An 18,057-nucleotide genomic window follows, 5' to 3' on the forward strand; every position below is an offset into this window, starting at 1 on the left:
ACAGTTAAATCTAAATATTAAATGTTAAACCTAAATGTTAAATCTAAATCTAAATGTCAAATTTTAAATTTAAATGTTAAATCTAAATCTAAATCAAAATGTTAAATGTTAAATCTAAATCTAAATCAAAATGTTAAATGTTAAATCTCAGGACACGTTAATGTTAAATTTAAATGTTAAATCTAAATCTAAATGTTAAATGTTCAATCTAAATGTTAAATCTCAGGACACGTTAATGTTAAATCTAAATGTTAAATGTTGAATCTAAATGTTAAATCTAAATCAAAATGTTAAATGTTGAATCTAAATGTTAAATCTAAATCCACATCTTAAATCTAAATCCAAATGTTAAATGTTGAATCTAAATGTTAAATCTAAATCAAAATGTTCAATGTTAAATCTAAATGTTAAATCCAAATCTAAATATTAAATGTTAAATCTAAATCTAATTGTTAAATCTAAATATTAAATGTAAATGTTAAATCTAAATCTTAAATCTAAATGTTAAATCTAGAGAGGAGAGAGAATTTAGTTATCAAGTATGTCATAATATCTGTATGCTTTTCCTCAGGTGACAGCGTATCCACCGTGTTTGTGGCCGTAGCTGGCACATACAAGTAAGAAGCCTTGGTCCTGTGGTGCCTGGAAACATGGATTATCCCGTCATCAGCTGCCCATCTCTCAGTCCTGACTGCTCAGTGTGCTGCGCAGATCTTCGGGCTGACTGATCACCTGGTGTGGTGCAAATTGAGGGCCTCCATGTTCAACACCTGGGTGTCTCTCAAGCTGGCTGACAAGAAGTACAGGCCTGCAGCCTCTGAACTGGCTCAAGACCCCTCTGAGCCTAATGTTCAATTTTAGGGCTCTGCTGTCTATCAGTGTTTTTGTTTACCATATCAAAACCAAGAACTGTACATTACATCTTCATGTACTTTCCTTACACACATAAATCATTCCATTAAAGAAGATAATTAAAAGCTTCTCAATTAAACGCTTCTGTGATTATTTAATCCCAGTATAGCCTATATTCACAGGAGACATTTTGACGTCTCATAGCAGGAAAGGTACAGTAACCTTCAGTTTCAGGGTCCTGAAAGTGTGCGTGCTGGCTCAAGGCATGGATTAGTGGGACACCTTAAAGGCACTTCATTTATAAAATATGTTTCACCTGTCCGTCCCTGTGCTTTCCATAATTGACAAATGCTACATCCCTGATGTTCTTCCGGGTGTTCCTGGGAACCTCCAGTGAACCAGCAGCAGATGATCACAGTGTCCTTGGAGGCAAATACTTAACAAGGGAGTTAGTGATGTAGCTCGGTCCCAGCCCATGTAGGGCTTTGTATACAAGGAGGAGGAGCTTAAAATCACTTCAAAGTCGAACAGGAAGTCAGTGCAGAGCAGCTCAGAGTGGCCCGATGTGCTCTCTCCTCTTGGTGCTGGTTCATAGCCTAGCTGCAGAGCTTTGAATGAGCTGAAGTCTCTCAGTGGTGTTTTTGGGAAGCCAGTAAAAAGTGTTACAGTAGTTACAGCTTGAAATAAAGGCATGAATCAATTTCTCTGCATCTCTTTCATTTAGAAATGGTCGTACCTTAGCGATGTTTCTGAAGTGGTTTCTGTCACTTTGTTAATGTGGGACCTGAAGGTTAGATCTGACTCTAGGATCACACCAGGACTTGTAACCTCAGATTTAATCCAGATCGTTAAGGTCATTCATTTAACATTTCTGCATTTTCAGCAATTCTTCTAAATTTGATTTGAGCTTTCAGCATTCACACACTTTCTGCAGGAAGTTTTTACTGTGACTCCTGTACTGTGTTTCTCTAAAGTAATTAGACTCTCCAAACTAAATAGGTGTATTTCATTTGAATTGTATGGACACAATTGAAACTGTTGATCCATCAGCAGGATACAAATGATGAGATGTAATGCAGGAAGAGACATAAAATAATGGAATGCAAAAACCGCTTTAAATTTTTAAATGTATTTATTTATATTTTTATATTTTTAATAAAATATATTGTATGTATATTTTTAATAAAATATATTATATTACATGAAAAAGAAAATAGCATATATAATAACATATATATCATAACACTTCTATTCTATTCTATTGTTATTTCTGTTTTTTTTTCTATTGTGATCTTGTCCTATATCATATTATGTGATAATATAATATGTAATAATAATAATAAGAGTATTTTAATTTTTAAATTTATATTATTATATTATTTAAAAAAATATTATATTACATAGTCTAATATAGTATAACATAAAATGATATGTGACATACATATTATATTATGTTATGTTATATTATATTATTATAATATATACATATATATATATATATATATATATATATATATATATATATATATATATATATACATATATATATACAGTACAGGCCAAAAGTTTGGACACACCTTCTCATTCAATGCGTTTTCTTTATTTTCATGACTATTTACATTGTAGATTCTCACTGAAGGCATCAAAACTATGAATGAACACATGTGGAGTTATGTACTTAACAAAAAAAGGTGAAATAACTGAAAACATGTTTTATATTCTAGTTTCTTCAAAATAGCCACCCTTTGCTCTGATTACTGCTTTGCACACTCTTGGCATTCTCTCGATGAGCTTCAAGAGGTAGTCACCTGAAATGGTTTCCACTTCACAGGTGTGCCTTATCAGGGTTAATTAGTGGAATTTCTTGCTTTATCAATGGGGTTGGGATCATCAGTTGTGTTATGCAGAAGTCAGGTTAATACACAGCCAACAGCCCTATTGGACAACTGTTAAAATTCATATTATGGCAAGAACCAATCAGCTAACTAAAGAAAAACGAGTGGCCATCATTACTTTAAGAAATGAAGGTCAGTCAGTCCGGAAAATTGCAAAAACTTTAAATGTTTCCCCAAGTGGAGTCGCAAAAACCATCAAGCGCTACAACGAAACTGGCACACATGAGGACCGACCCAGGAAAGGAAGACCAAGAGTCACCTCTGCTTCTGAGGATAAGTTCATCCGAGTCACCAGCCTCAGAAATCGCAAGTTAACAGCAGCTCAGATCAGAGACCAGATGAATGCCACACAGAGTTCTAGCAGCAGACCCATCTCTAGAACAACTGTTAAGAGCAGACTGCGCGAATCAGGCCTTCATGGTCAAATAGCTGCTAGGAAACCACTGCTAAGGAGAGGCAACAAGCAGAAGAGATTTGTTTGGGCCAAGAAACACAAGGAATGGACATTAGACCAGTGGAAATCTGTGCTTTGGTCTGATGAGTCCAAATTTGAGATCTTTGGTTCCAACCGCCGTGTCTTTGTGAGACGCAGAAAAGGTGAACGGATGGATTCCACATGCCTGGTTCCCACTGTGAAGCATGGAGGAGGAGGTGTGATGGTGTGGGGGTGTTTTGCTGGTGACACTGTTGGGGATTTATTCAAAATTGAAGGCACACTGAACCAGCATGGCTACCACAGCATCCTGCAGCGACATGCCATCCCATCCGCTTTGCGTTTAGTTGGACCATCATTTATTTTTCAACAGGACAATGACTCCAAACACACCTCCAGGCTGTGTAAGGGCTATTTGACCAAGAAGGAGAGTGATGGAGTGCTGCGGCAGATGACCTGGCCTCCACAGTCACCGGACCTGAACCCAATCGAGATGGTTTGGGGTGAGCTGGACCGCAGAGTGAAGGCAAAGGGGCCAACAAGTGCTAAACACCTCTGGGAACTCCTTCAAGACTGTTGGAAAACCATTTCAGGTGACTACCTCTTGAAGCTCATCGAGAGAATGCCAAGAGTGTGCAAAGCAGTAATCAGAGCAAAGGGTGGCTATTTTGAAGAAACTAGAATATAAAACATGTTTTCAGTTATTTCACCTTTTTTTGTTAAGTACATAACTCCACATGTGTTCATTCATAGTTTTGATGCCTTCAGTGAGAATCTACAATGTAAATAGTCATGAAAATAAAGAAAACGCATTGAATGAGAAGGTGTGTCCAAACTTTTGGCCTGTACTGTATATATATATACATACATATATATATATATATAGATATAGATATATACATTATAATATAATAATATATATTATAATATTGGTATACTGTATATATGTATATATATATATATGTAACATGGCGGCACGGTGGTGTGGTGGTTAGCACTCTCACCTCACAGCAAGATCCCGGGTGTGGGAGCCCTTCTGTGTGTAGTTTGCATGTTCTCCCCGTGTCAGCGTGGGTTCTCACCGGGCACTACGGCTTCCTCCCACAGTCCAAAGACATGCAGATTGGGGACTAGGTTAACTGATAAATTGTCCGTAGGTGTGAATGTGAGCGTGAATGGTTGTTTGTCTCTATGTGTCAGCCCTGCGATAGTCTGGCGACCTGTCCAGGGTGTACCCTGCCTCTCGCCCGATGTCAGCTGGGATAGGCTCCAGCTCCCCCGCGACCCTCAAGAGGATGAAGCGGTTAGAAGATGAATGAATGAATGAGTATATGTAACACTGGTGTGGAGGATGCCATCATCTTCACTCACAAGGCCCTGTCTCACTTGGAGAGTGCTGGAAGCACTGTGAGAGTCATATTCTTTGACTTCTCCAGTGCCTTTAACAGCATTCAACCCAGCCTCCTGAGAGACAAGCTGCTGGATATGCAACTTCACCCGGACATCACTGCCTGGACTTTGGATTACCTCACGGGCCGGCTGCAGTACGTCTGGGTGGATGGCTGCGTATCTGAGGTGGTGTCAAGTAACACCGGGGTGCCCCAAGGAACTGTTCTGGCACCATTCTTCTTCACCCTCTACACCTCTGATTTCCTTCAGATTTGCATCAGAAATGATGACAAGGAGGAGTACAGAGGACTGATTGAGAGCTTTGTCGAGTGGAGCAACCGAAACCACCTTCAACTCAACATCAGTAAGACTAAGGAGGTGGTGGTGGACGACCGGAGGAACCAGAGGCAACCTGCCCCAGTCACCATCCAGGGCGAGGAGGTGGAGATGGTGGACTCATACAAGTACCTTGGGGTCCACATCAACAATAAACTGGACTGGACTCATAACACAGATGCCCTCTATAGGAAAGGACAGAGCAGGATGTTCTTCCTGAAGAGACTCAGATCGTTTGGTGTCTGTAGTGGGCTCCTCAAGACCTTCTACCAGTCTATGGTTGCCAGTGCACTCTTCTTTGCTGTAGTGTGCTGGTGGGGTGGAGTTAAGACTGGTGAGGTCAACAGGCTCAACAAGCTTGTGAGGAAAGCTCACTCTGTGGTGGGACTGGACCTGGACAGTCTGGAGACAGTGGCTGAGAGGAGGGTGAAGGACAAAATCTGTGCAATCCTGGACAATCCTTCTCACCCTCTGCACAACGAGCTGTGGCTGATGGGCAGCTCATTCAGCCAGCAGATTATCCCACCCAGGAGCAGAACTGAACGATTCAGACGCTTGTTTGTGCCCACTGCCATCAGACTGTACAACAAGCAACATCCAGCTCTGAACTGACTTATTTTGCATCCGTCCAATATGACACTTTATCTGCCACCTGTCACTTTATTTCATTCAACACTTTGTCTGCCATTTTTTAGTCACTATATTCATTTGTTGTAGCAATTTTATTTTATCTTTTATTTATCTATTATTATCTTTAATTTTTACATTTTATGTCTTCTCTTTAATCTTATTCTATTTAATGTCCTTTGATTTTGTCTTGTGCTGTTGTGACACTTGAATATCTCCCCTGGGCGATCAATAAAGTATATCTTATCTTATCTTTTCTTAATATATTATATTACATTATACAATAAAATATGATATGATGTAATATTATATCAAATATAAAACATTTTTTACATATATATTACATTATATTATATTATATTATTTTTTATTTTATTGTAAAATAAATGTAAGGATTATTTGTATTATATATATTTTATTGTTTAATATTGTATTATATTACATTCTATTATTTTTGAAAAAACAACAACATTATATTACATAATACAATATAATATAAAAGTATATAATGTAATAATGTATACACTAACATCTGTGGTCCTGATCCTTTGTCCTGGCTCCGTCGTCCTCTGTCGTCCTCCGTCGGCCTCCGTCGGCCTCCGCTGTCTGTCGTGGCTCTGGTGGCCTGCCGCTGTCCAACAACAACAAAGTTTAGTTATGCCAAGTTCTCAAGTTTGCATAGCAAACTTTCAGTAACAAATTTTAATCCTCACAAGTATCAGACCTAAAGTTTCTTGATTTACAATCAGCTGATCCTGAGTGTGAGTTGCGTTAGAAGAGCTTACCTGCATGTGAAGGTGCACCCTCAATCCAGGCTCGTCTCTCTCTTTTTCCTCTGTGGAGGAGCTGCAGTCTGGATTTCTGCACACATCAAAACTTGTTTGAATCTCTTGAATCGTAAAGTCTAATGGGACAGACCGACTAAACAGGGATGTGATTCAACACCTACCTAATCGGACATTTCCTTTTCCTCAGAGGTCTGGTTTGGGCCACTGTCACCGGAGGGGATCTTTTTCTTTTTTTTTCCTCTTTGGAGATGAGCAGTCTGGGTACCTGCAAAGATGAAATGTTGTTTAAATATCTTGAATCCTACAGTAACAGCACAATCTCTTTAAAACTGGGAAGTGACAAAATACAAACTTTTCAATGATCTCTGGATTTTTGGCCTCGCTGGATAATGCCTGGTTAGAGTCCTGGCGCTTCCCTGTGGGGGAAAAAAAGTTTTAAGGTTTCACCAAAACCACCTGCTTTGTTTTTAACTGAGACTGAGACCCACTCAACAGGAGTCAAAGATAAGCTTACTTTTCTTTTGTGTCTCAGACTCATCAGTTGGAGCCTTATTTGAATCATGTGACTGGCTCATCTTCCTCTTCTTCCTCTCTGGCGAGCATGGAGTTCTGCATAGATGAAATGTGTTTGAATGTCTTGAATTTAAACAGTTGGCATAAATAAGTTCAGACAAATAAAAGAACACTTACCTTAACCCAGGGTGCAAGGCCACAAAAGTCGCCCACGTCCTTTTTCTCTGAGGTTTAATTTTGGCCTCAGTGGACGGAGCTTCAGTTTGGGCCTCGCTTGATGAATCCATCACTTCCATCTTCCTCTTCTTCCTCTCCGGCGAGCATGGAGTTCTGCATAGATGAAATGTGTTTGAACATCTTGAATTTAAACAGTCAGCATAAATAAGTTCAGACAAATAAAAGAACACTTACCTTAACCCAGGGTGCGAGGCCACAAAAGTCGCCCACGTCCTTTTTCTCTGAGGTTTAATTTTGGCCTCAGTGGACGGAGCTTCAGTTTGGGTCTCGCTTGATGAATCCATCACTTCCATCTTCCTCTTCTTCCTCTCTGGCGAGCATGGAGTTCTGCATAGATGAAATGTGTTTGAATGTCTTGAATTTAAACAGTTGGCATAAATAAGTTCAGACAAATAAAAGAACACTTACCTTAACCCAGGGTGCAAGGCCACAAAAGTCGCCCACGTCCTTTTTCTCTGAGGTTTAATTTTGGCCTCAGTGGACGGAGCTTCAGTTTGGGCCTCGCTTGATGAATCCATCACTTCCATCTTCCTCTTCTTCCTCTCCGGCGAGCATGGAGTTCTGCATAGATGAAATGTGTTTGAACATCTTGAATTTAAACAGTTAGCATAAATAAGTTCAGACAAATAAAAGAACACTTACCTTAACCCAGGGTGCAAGGCCACAAAAGTCGCCCACGTCCTTTTTCTCTGAGGTTTAATTTTGGCCTCAGTGGACGGAGCTTCAGTTTGGGCCTCGCTTGATGAATCCATCACTTCCATCTTCCTCTTCTTCCTCTCCGGCGAGCATGGAGTTCTGTATAGATGAAATGTGTTTGAACATCTTGAATTTAAACAGTTAGCATAAATAAGTTCAGACAAATAAAAGAACACTTACCTTAACCCAGGGTGCGAGGCCACAAAAGTCGCCCACGTCCTTTTTCTCTGAGGTTTAATTTTGGCCTCAGTGGACGGAGCTTCAGTTTGGGCCTCGCTTGATGAATCCATCACTTCCATCTTCCTCTTCTTCCTCTCCGGCGAGCATGGAGTTCTGCATAGATGAAATGTGTTTGAATGTCTTGAATTTAAACAATTAGCATAAATAAGTTCAGACAAATAAAAGAACACTTACCTTGACTCAGGGTGCGAGGCCACAAAGGTCGCCCACGTCCTTTTACTCTGAGGTGTTATTGTGGACGGAGCTTCAGCCTCTTTCAAGTCAAGCAGCAGGCTCATCTTCCTCTTCTTCCTCTCTGGCGAACCGCTGAATGGAGATCTGCATGGATGAAATGTGTTTGAATGTCTTGAATTTAAACAATTAGCATAAATAAGTTCAGACAAATAAAAGAACACTTACCTTAACCCAGGGTGCGAGGCCACAAAGGTCACCCACATCCTTTTTCTCTGAGGATTAATTTTGGCCTCAGTGGACGGAGCTTCAGTTTGGGCCTCGCTTAAAGAATCCATCACTGTCATCTTCCTCTTCTTCCTCTCCGGTGATCCAGTGTATGGAGTTCTGCATAGATGAAATACGTTTGAATGTCTTGAACTTGAACAGCAATCTTTAGTAAGAATAGACAAATAGAATAACACCCACCTTGACCCAGTGTATGAGGCTACAAAGTTCGCCCACGTCCTTTTCCTCTGAGGCGTAGCTGTGGCCGTGCTGGACGAAGCCTCAGCTGGAGCCTCTTTGGAGGTTTTGTGTTGCTCTGCATAAAAGGAAAAATGAAAAATATAAAGTTATGATGCTTACAATGCTTCAACGTGTTATTCATTTACAGCTGATCTCAAATGTGTGCTGCTATAGATGATTCTATCTCCATGTGTCTCGACTGAATCCATCCTCATCCTCTTCTTCGGGGCTGGGCCGCTCTCTGGACTTCTGCATAGACCAAATACAGTTTCATTTTTTTTCAATTTTAACAGCAAATATCAGGTAATCTGTATATATGCACGTATACTGCAAAGTAAGACCAGGAAGGGTATACAACACTCACCTGTCACCGCTCTGTGAGGTTTCAGAAAACCTCCTCTTCAGTTTCCTCACATCCGATACTTTGCCAGTATCGGATGTAGCCACAGAGGTGGTGGGCAACTGCTGCTCTGGCGTTGCCTTTCCTTTGGCAACGGAACAGCTGAGTTGCTGTGGCTGTGGTGGACTCTGGTCGTCACAGATGGAGAGGCTACTGGAGATAGCCAATGCAACCTCCAGTACCAGGGGATGCTCGTGGTGATTGTGCCAAGCAGGAGCAACCTGGCTGGGGGTGTAGTGCTGGTTGGGGGTGGCTGTGCTGGTGGAGGCCTGCGGGTTGAGCCATGGATCCTGTTCCATGTCCTCTGATCTCTGACTCTGATCCCGACAGACTTCCATCATCTCACAGGCTGATTTGGTGCTAAGAGAAAATCAATAATTAAATCAACATTCGTCCATCTGCACCAGCACAAATGTTCTACACACAGCATTTTAATGTAGACCTACTAGAAGCTGTTGGGGTGGCTGTCACTGAGGTCACTCATGGTGATGAATGGATCCTCAAGAAGAAGGCTGGGCGATATCCGTTTACTTGGGTCCAGATAAAGCATCTTCTTCAGTAAATCAATGAAGTTGTCCATGTCTTCAACTTGTGCCATGGTGTCCTCATCTGACAGATGGCAGACTGGTCTAATCTGAATCAGAATAAATCACAAAGGTCAGAAAAATCTCTGTTTATCTTAATGGTGCTTATGATTTATGGCAAATGTACTCATTTTTAAGAAGAAAAAAAAATCTGATTTGCCAAATTCAACTTCCTACCTTCTTCAAATCATCCAGGGAGTTGAACTTGCTATTGCCCCTGGTGACTTGTCCGTATTCCAAACGTGTCTGAAGAGAAATTTCATTTGATTAGCTCAAACACAGTGAGCAGCATAACAAGACAAAGACACTGATGGATACAAAAATAAAAAGGAAGCCATTCTGGCTGACAGTGTTCATACCTTCAATCTCCAGCGGCGTCCATGGCGTCTGCCACTGCAGAAGAAGTCCCTTGTTTTGCTGCCATTGTCCAGAAGTCCGAGCGGCAGCTGACCCTGGGTCTGAACCATATGTCGTAGCTGTTGGCACAACACAAAGTCACAAAGTCAGTTACACTTATTAAATATAAAGATTTCTTTTTGTTGTTTTGTTTGTTTTGTTAGAGGAGTAACTGCAAAGTGACACACCACTGCACAAATATAAATGCTCATTACAGCAGAGCCCACGGCGTAGCCTCTGTGTAGAACTGACACACAAACATAAATCCGCCTTTAGTCGTAATACTGACCATGTCATACTCGCTGCTGCCAGGGTACAGGGCATGGCCTAGGAACAACTCCGCATCAATGCAGCCTAAAGACCACATGTCAATGGCTGCTGTGCAGGGATGTCCCAGGATGACCTCTGGAGACCTGAGAAAAGAAATACAAATACATTGGTTTGGTTATTTGTTTTAGTTGCTTTAGTAGATATAAAATCTAAATCCTGAACTCTGCCACCTGTTACTTACCTGTAGTGGAGCGCCTGCATTTCTTCGCCACTCTCCATCTGGGAAGCATGACGGGCCAAGCCAAAGTCAATCATCTTAACCTTCAAAGGCTGGTTTACATGGTCCACCATTATGATATTGTCTGGCTTGAGATCTGTGTGCACGAGTGCAAGGCTTCCCAGGAGTTGTAGAGTCGTGGCCATCTGAAAGTCACGAATGAATCATGTTATAAAGTCAATCGCTGTATACAGGTCAGTTTTTGTTTCTGAACAGGGCTTTGCCAGGCTGAGAGCCCTGTAAGATCTGAGCTGAGTATAATTTCAGAGCAAATTAGTTATTTACAGGTGGTGGAACAGAAACAGAAACACCTGACAACTTAATACAGTGGATTTGAGTCCTGTACAATATGGATTATAGTCCACCTGGTGGACAAAATAGCAGGAACTCCCTGTATTTAAATTCACCACAACAGAGTGCTCCAGGGATCAAAAATGCAAACTTATTCCCAGGTTTTGAGACTCTATATGACAGCACCACAGAATACCCTCAAAAACATGACTCTGTTTGCCAAACAGCAAAGTCCAGTCACACCTTGGCAGCCTTGGCAATAGCTACATTGGTCATAAACAGGTGAGGAGGCTGACCTTTAACCTTGGACATGTTGCTTTAGCCTCAGTTGTTAGCATTGCATGTATGTAGCTGCCAAGTGCATATTTCAGATACCTTTTACAGGATTCTCATTTTAAAACTGATCAGCTGGAAACATTAAAAGGTCAGCCTGAAAACTCACTGTCACTGTTATCATTGTAAACTGTATCTTGTGGGAATGGGAAACTTGACAGGTAGAGTAACAGTGACAGGGTTTGGTGAATTGTATTTTAATGTGTCCATCTCCTGTATGCAGTACATACCTGGTGTAGGATGGGGTGGATCTCTTTCACAGAGAAACAGTTGCGAGGTCTCTTATCCAAGAAAGTGCACAAACTCATGTCCAGCATTTCAAACTCAAGACAAAATCGCTCTTTGTCAGTAAAAGCGCCGTAGTATCTGACAAAGTTGTATCTGTCTGAGTCGAAAGCTCTCAGTTGTTTGAGGATGGCAGCCTGGGGAACATATCAGATGTTAGATTTCAGGCAAATGATTTAAAGTACATTTGAAGCATCGCACTGTACAAATGACACCATTGATACCTACCTCGGTCAGTGCCTCAAATTTATAGGTGTTGTTGATGATCTTCACAGCCACTGTTTCCTTAGTGGCTGACTTGGTGCACTTGGCGACTTTTCCAAAGACCCCCTGCCCCAAAAACGAGCGGATCAAGTAAGCTGAGGAGGGGGAGGAGAGGACGCCAAGGATGACCTGGGACTCATCATCTGAAGATGAGGAGGGGGATGTGGTGTCGTCTTCAGATGTTGTAGCATACTGAACTACGTCCTGGTAACTTGTAGACTAGAGGAGAAGGAAAGAGTGATGGAGACAACATGTCGTCACATTTTGTCCCAAAACAGGACACCAGCAATAGTAGTATGAAGAGTTTACATGCAGAGATGATATTTATCATGCCCTCGTTTTGTTTTAGTGCAGAGTAAATCAGAGAGATAAAGATTTGAAAACCCATTTCCTAAATTCCACTATATTTAGAAGATTTACCCCCACTGATTTCAAATAAAGATAACTGATCACATCTCTGTCTGAAAAGCAACTGTGATGCCACATGCCATTTTTTGTTTTTCTTATCAGACTTAATACAACCTTCATGAAATTACAAACTTAAAATAAGGTGTGAGATGGGGTGCAACTATCCCAGCTCATCCTGCGTATGTAGTCACATAAACATATCTGCTTATAAGTTAATAAAAGCAGATCGCTGGACTCTACTTTAACTTCCTCCCACAGTCCAAAGACATGCAGGTTAACTGGTGACTCTAAATTGGCCGTAGGTGTGAATGTGAGTGTGAATGGTTGTCTGTCTCTATGTGTCAGCCCGTGATAGTCTGGTGACCTGTCTTTTCGATGTCAAAGCAAATCATGTTGGTTGTACTAAATTAATTGAGTTTGTCAGATTATTAAATACTCATAGGATTGACTCGATAATGCCAGAGTTGGAACTACTTCAAAAGATGCATGCAAATTGTTGCCTTAATTTTTAAAAGTTAAACCAGTGGATTCTTGTTTACAGTGTATAATAACTTTGTCTATCACAACTTGTACTTGTGTGTGTATTTTACTGTTTCCTGACATCATGAGTTTGGTTTTGTTTAAATTTAATGATAATTTGTTCAGAGTGACTATTTAAGTACCCCAGTATAAATAGCCTTGGCCTCACAGATGAGCTATTTTCACCCCTGTATGATGTGTGACAACAAACTTTGTGGGTACAAAAAACCTAATGGACACAGACCTCCTGTTTGTTTCTGTATACTGAAACCATTTCTCTCAGTTGAAACAAAGCTTTTATTTACTCTTATTTCACAGATAAGAAACCATAAATTGTGAAGATAGCAAAGTCTTGTGTGTGACTTATCCTTCAGGGATTTATACTTTGGGATTTATCCAGGTTTCATATGAGCAGAGGAAATCTCCGCTCGTCACTAGGCTAATTTACACAATGTAAAATGCCATAGCCTTGTACTAATAATGTTAGCATTTTGTATTTGTTTGGAACACGTGTTTAGTATGACAGTTGTTTTGTCTGTGAATCTTGTGAGTTGTAATGGAGCCAAACTGTGTGCCGTTACCTTCGTGAAATGTTGCTGTTGTCCCTGGTTTTATATGAGACGCTAGGCTAATTTATACAACGTAAAATGCCATAGGCTTGTGCTAATAACGTCAGCATGTTGTATTTGTGGGGAAAATGTGTCCGGATTAACACAAACATTTGTCTGTGAATGCCGTGAGTTATAGTGAAGCTGATTTGTGTACTTGTGTTTGAAACTGTTGCTATTAAGCCATGTTTATTGTGTGTTTTGGGTGTGTTTTGAATCAACTAAACTTTACAGCGCTTAACTGAAACAACCGCCGGCGAGTGTTTTGGAGGTGTAACTGCAGAGTGACCACCACACAATTAAAAATGCTTACAACGGCGTGGACTAACTCTCCGTTAGCTATGTAGCTAACGTAGGTCCTGAGGGTTGAGGTTGACAAGATAATAGTTTAGTTGTACAAAATGAGGGTACAAATATTTGCACCAAGGTGGGTATAAACAGCACACGTCACTATAATCCAGGGTACAACAAAACCTAGGTTAGCTACATAGCTAACAATTCGTTAGCATACACTGCTATATACACCAGGGTACAAATAGCATCCTCTTCTAATTGTTCCCCGGTACGAATAGCAATATGTTGATATTTGCACCAGGGTGAAAATAGCCCTTACCTAATTTGTTTCTGACAAACCACATTTTTAATTTACTCATTTCTGCTGTGACTGTACAAATTGTTGCCGGTGTCTCATAGTATACGTCTTTGCAGGGAAACTGATTTTCACAGAAACAAACAAATTGAATCAATTTACCATTTTGTCCCTCGTTGTATCTTGAGAGATCGTCACAGTTGAAAAGTTGAAGTCGATCCCTCTTGTCGATGTGTGACAGTTGAAATGGTGAACCGGCTATTTGTAGGCTTGGTCAGTTCCATGAGGAATTCCATTCTAGAGTCCTCTATGATGAAACATTCCAACATTCATGACACATCAGATTCTGTGACCTTCAGCTATGTTCCCAAGGTCAATGTTTTATCACACCTTTATTGCTCACTTTATTTTGATAGTTGTCCCTGAATGTTACTACAGTATTTAAATTCTGATGACTTTCCAGATGCATGACTTTATATCCATGAAGCATCCCATACTGGTACGATAAGATGTATTATGGTTAGGGAACTGCCCATTGGTTCGACAGCCCATTGGTTCGACATCCCATTGTTCCGACCATATTAAACTCATTGTTACGAAGTCCGTTCTGAAATCATCATGATGCCCTGTGGTTAAGGTCTGGTTAGGTTTAGGCACAAAAACCACTTGGTTAGGGTCAGGAAAAGATCATGGTGTGGGTTAAAATGAAAAAGAAAGTGACAAACACATAAGCCGTGAGCCTGCTCCGCCTCAAGCCAGTTGCGGTACACCATACGCCCGCCGCAAGCCGTTCAGCACCGCGGACAGTCGGACTAATGGGATGTCGAACCAATGGGCTGTCGAACCAATGACATGGACCCTTATGGTTATTGGTATTTGTTTAAGGTGTAATAGAGTATAGGATAGCAGTATAAGATACATCAGTAGCTGACGCCAGCAGAGAAGAAGTAGCGGTCAGTACAGGATGAGTGAGTTGCAGTGTGCAAGCTACAGAGAGAGCTCTTGATCTGAACTGTTTTCAGATTTCCTACAGGAAATAATCGTGGTGCACCAAGAGTGGGCGTGGCTTCATTCGTGAAAGTGTAACACAGTGTTGACTTATTGTTGTACTGCTTATTGAGCTGTCACTTTTGTGTCTAATACATAAACTCTCCGACATCAACAATGTGCAGGATTCTGCTGCTTTATTTCAAGTCCATCTACCTCACGTACATAACACCATTACCTCATCAAGACGTCTGATTGGTTATTGACTCAAGGCACAGAATACAGAATACAAGGACACAGTGTCACTGACATGAAAACTTCAGTTTATTTGAGCTGTAGCCCCAACATGGGGAGGAAGGGGTCCGGATTGGGGACCTCAGAATTGCATCTCTGCTTTTTGCAGATGATGTAGTTCTGTTGCTTCATCACACCGTGACCTCCAGCATGCACTGGGGCGGTTTGCAGCAGAGTGTGAAGCGGTCGGGATGAGAGTCAGCACTTCCAAATCTGAGTGAAGAGGGAGCTGAGCCGGAAGGCGAAGCTTTCGATTTACTGGTCCATCTACATCCCAAACCTCATCTATGGTCATGAGCTCTGGGTAGTGACTGAAAGAATGAGGTCACATATATGAGCAACCAGAATGAGTTTTCTCCATGGGGTGGCTGGGCTCAGCCGTAGAGATAGGGTAAGGAGCTCGGACATCCAGAGGGAGCTCGAAATAGAGCTTCTGCTCCTTTGAGTCGAAAGGGGTCAGTTGAGGAGGTACAGGCATCTGATCCAGATCCTCCTGGCGCCTCCTGCTGGACATGTTTCGGTTACGTCCCACTGGTAGGAGGCCCCGGGGCAGACTCAGAACATGCTGGAGGGATTACATATTTCATCTGGCCTGCAAACACCTTGGGGTCCCCCAGGAGGAGCTGGAGAGCATTGCTGGGAAGCTTGGCCTGCTGCCCCCGCAACCTGGCCCCAGATAAGAGGATAAAAATAGATGGATGGAAATGTATGTTATACTCAAATGTGGAATATGTAGTGGCTGTTGTCATTTGTTTTGCTGACATGATTGGCTGTAGACGTTTTGCTCTTTAAGGACATATATGCTTGAACCCAGCTTTTCAAAGTGAGAATCATTAATTCTTTCAGTCTTTTTAGTTAATTTCATCTTCCACCATTGACAGTATTACAGTTTAGCTTCCAGCTTTTCCAGCTCTGTATTTCAGCTCTTAGCTTATTAAGGTAAAGCAGTTCAGCTTCCAGCTCTTGCAGATTTATATCTTGTGTTTTCAATCTGTATTAAATCCAAAGACAGGAAAAAATCTGGCACATAACCTCCCTGTAAAACAAACTGTTCAATCAGCGACATTAAAGCTCACTTTTTGTTAAAAACTGAAACTGTCTGTTAGTCTGCATTTGGGTCCTCCTCTGAACTGACTCGTGACACTAACTCCTGGACCTGGAGAGACTTCTGCTGGAAAAACCTGATCTGCTTTTTCATCAAACCCAAACAGAAGTGGAAACAAACTGGCACCCAGCTGTGCTGCTGGAGGGAATGTGGAGAAATCATGGTTGCACATGCCCATATTTTCTGGTCTTGTCCTTCTATTCAGACTTTCTGGAAGGAAGTAGCAACAATCATTTCAAAAACTTTGGGTTTTCGTATCAGTACAACAACAGCAAGTAAAGAGGCCATTACTAAAATACTGGCTCCAGAAAAACTGTCCCACTGCTCGCTTCTTTATTAATACTGTTAATCACTTAATACTGTTAATTACTTCAGCAGAAGTAGCGGTCAGTACAGGATGAGTGAGTTGCAGTGTGCATGTCACTACTTACACCAAAGACATCTCCAACATCCTTAAAGTCTGTCCTGTAAAAACTTGATGTGATATCATGTTACCTTGATTCCTGAGGTCACACTGTCGTCTGCTGATGGTGAGAAACACTTGAGAAGATACTGACTGATAGACTGATAAATACTTCATGGTTCTGATGTTTGAGTTTCTTTTTCCAGATGTTGATGAGGAATCTGGGTCTGTTAACAGTGATCTCAGTAAGTGAACCTTTATGTGGTCTCATGTCAGTCTCACCATTTGATCTGTAGTTGCTTTATGAATGTTGAGTGTTACTAATTTTCCTCTCTTCTCACAGATGTCACTTTGATCACTGTGTTGGTCGTGGTGTCCTGTGTTTGTGTTGCTGCTACAGTCATCATCATCCTGCTTATAAGGAAATATCAGAACAGGTGATTTTAAATTGACCTTGTTGTAACACCAGTGACTCACAGTTAATATAATAATGATTAATTGAGATGTATTTCGACAAAACCCACAAATGTTTGTTCAGCACTGACTTTTCTTAAATCCTTCAGTCTGTCACACAGAGACTCTGAGGAGAAGAAGACACCACAAAAAACAACCAAAGACACTGAAGAGTAAGACACTTTATTCATTTTTCACTTGTGCTTTCATCTGTACCTCCCTAACTAATGTGTTAACATATTTATGAAGTCAACCATGATACACTGTACTCTTCATGGACCATTGTGTATTCATAGTCAGCTTGTTTGTCATCACTGTTGTTCAGAGTGATTTGGAAACTGACTTATATGTTGTTTTTATCTGAAGGCCCAAAACACCTTTAATGAATGAAGAGAACAATGTACGGCAACGGACGTCTCCTGAGAAAAATGAAAAAAATGGCTCCCCAAAAGAATCATCTCTGATAGCAGGGTGTCAGCGACAGCTGTTTTTACCATTGCCACAAGACTGTTAAACCAAAACAGAGGAACTAGAAGAAAGCAGCTCCCTGGAGCTTCAACAGTCACATGTAGAGCTCTGAAGCAGGTAACTTCACTCTAACTCAGAGTCACAGTGACTGCAACACAGTGCAACAGTAAAGGTTTGATTCAAACTAATCTAACAGGCAGATGACCAAAATACAAGCTGATGTGTTTTGATGACAACAAGGAAATGTCCTGTGAGGTTATAGCGCCATCTAGTGTGCTTTGTGAGGAGGAAGACATTCACATGAGCCCAATTGCGTCTCACCCATACACTGTATTAAATAGGTCTCACTAAGGAATATAATACACAGCTAACTGGAGCTGTGTATTTGATTCAGTGATCCATAAAGTTGACATGTGAAGTAATCAGGTGATTATTTTAT

The 18,057-nt window shown here is 41.0% G+C and overlaps 1 protein-coding gene and 1 long non-coding RNA gene across 2 annotated transcripts; both read right to left on the minus strand.

The window, feature by feature from the left end:
* Positions 1–6,064: 6,064 nt before the first annotated feature.
* On the minus strand, positions 6,065–9,422 carry LOC117254553 (uncharacterized). Its single transcript, XM_078165523.1, has 14 exons — positions 9,056–9,422; positions 8,646–8,760; positions 8,406–8,564; positions 8,181–8,324; positions 7,947–8,099; positions 7,713–7,865; positions 7,479–7,631; positions 7,245–7,397; positions 7,011–7,163; positions 6,835–6,929; positions 6,673–6,736; positions 6,482–6,585; positions 6,318–6,393; positions 6,065–6,163 (listed from the first exon to the last, which is right to left on the minus strand). Exons 1-12 carry the CDS (start codon positions 9,420–9,422, stop codon positions 6,528–6,530), a joined length of 1,767 nt encoding a protein of 588 aa, XP_078021649.1. The 3' UTR covers positions 6,065–6,163; positions 6,318–6,393; positions 6,482–6,527.
* Positions 9,423–9,609: 187 nt separating this feature from the next.
* Positions 9,610–10,129, minus strand: LOC144461937 (uncharacterized). Its single transcript, XR_013490517.1, has 3 exons — positions 10,028–10,129; positions 9,846–9,914; positions 9,610–9,718 (listed from the first exon to the last, which is right to left on the minus strand). It is a non-coding gene; the product is annotated as an uncharacterized LOC144461937 (long non-coding RNA).
* Between the last annotated feature and the right edge of the window lie 7,928 nt (positions 10,130–18,057).

The sequence above is a fragment of the Epinephelus lanceolatus genome, chromosome 24, assembly GCF_041903045.1.
Source record: "Epinephelus lanceolatus isolate andai-2023 chromosome 24, ASM4190304v1, whole genome shotgun sequence".
Lineage (NCBI taxonomy): Eukaryota > Metazoa > Chordata > Actinopteri > Perciformes > Serranidae > Epinephelus > Epinephelus lanceolatus.

Coding starts and splice junctions, on each gene's coding strand:
- LOC117254553 (XM_078165523.1), bottom strand. CDS start 9,422: ATGGAAGTCTGTCGGGATCAGAGTCAGAGATCAGAGGACATGGAACAG. Junction 8,565..8,645: donor GCCTCATACACTGGGTCAAG/GTGGGTGTTATT, acceptor TCATCTATGCAG/AACTCCATACACTGGATCAC. Junction 7,866..7,946: donor GCCTCGCACCCTGGGTTAAG/GTAAGTGTTCTT, acceptor TCATCTATACAG/AACTCCATGCTCGCCGGAGA.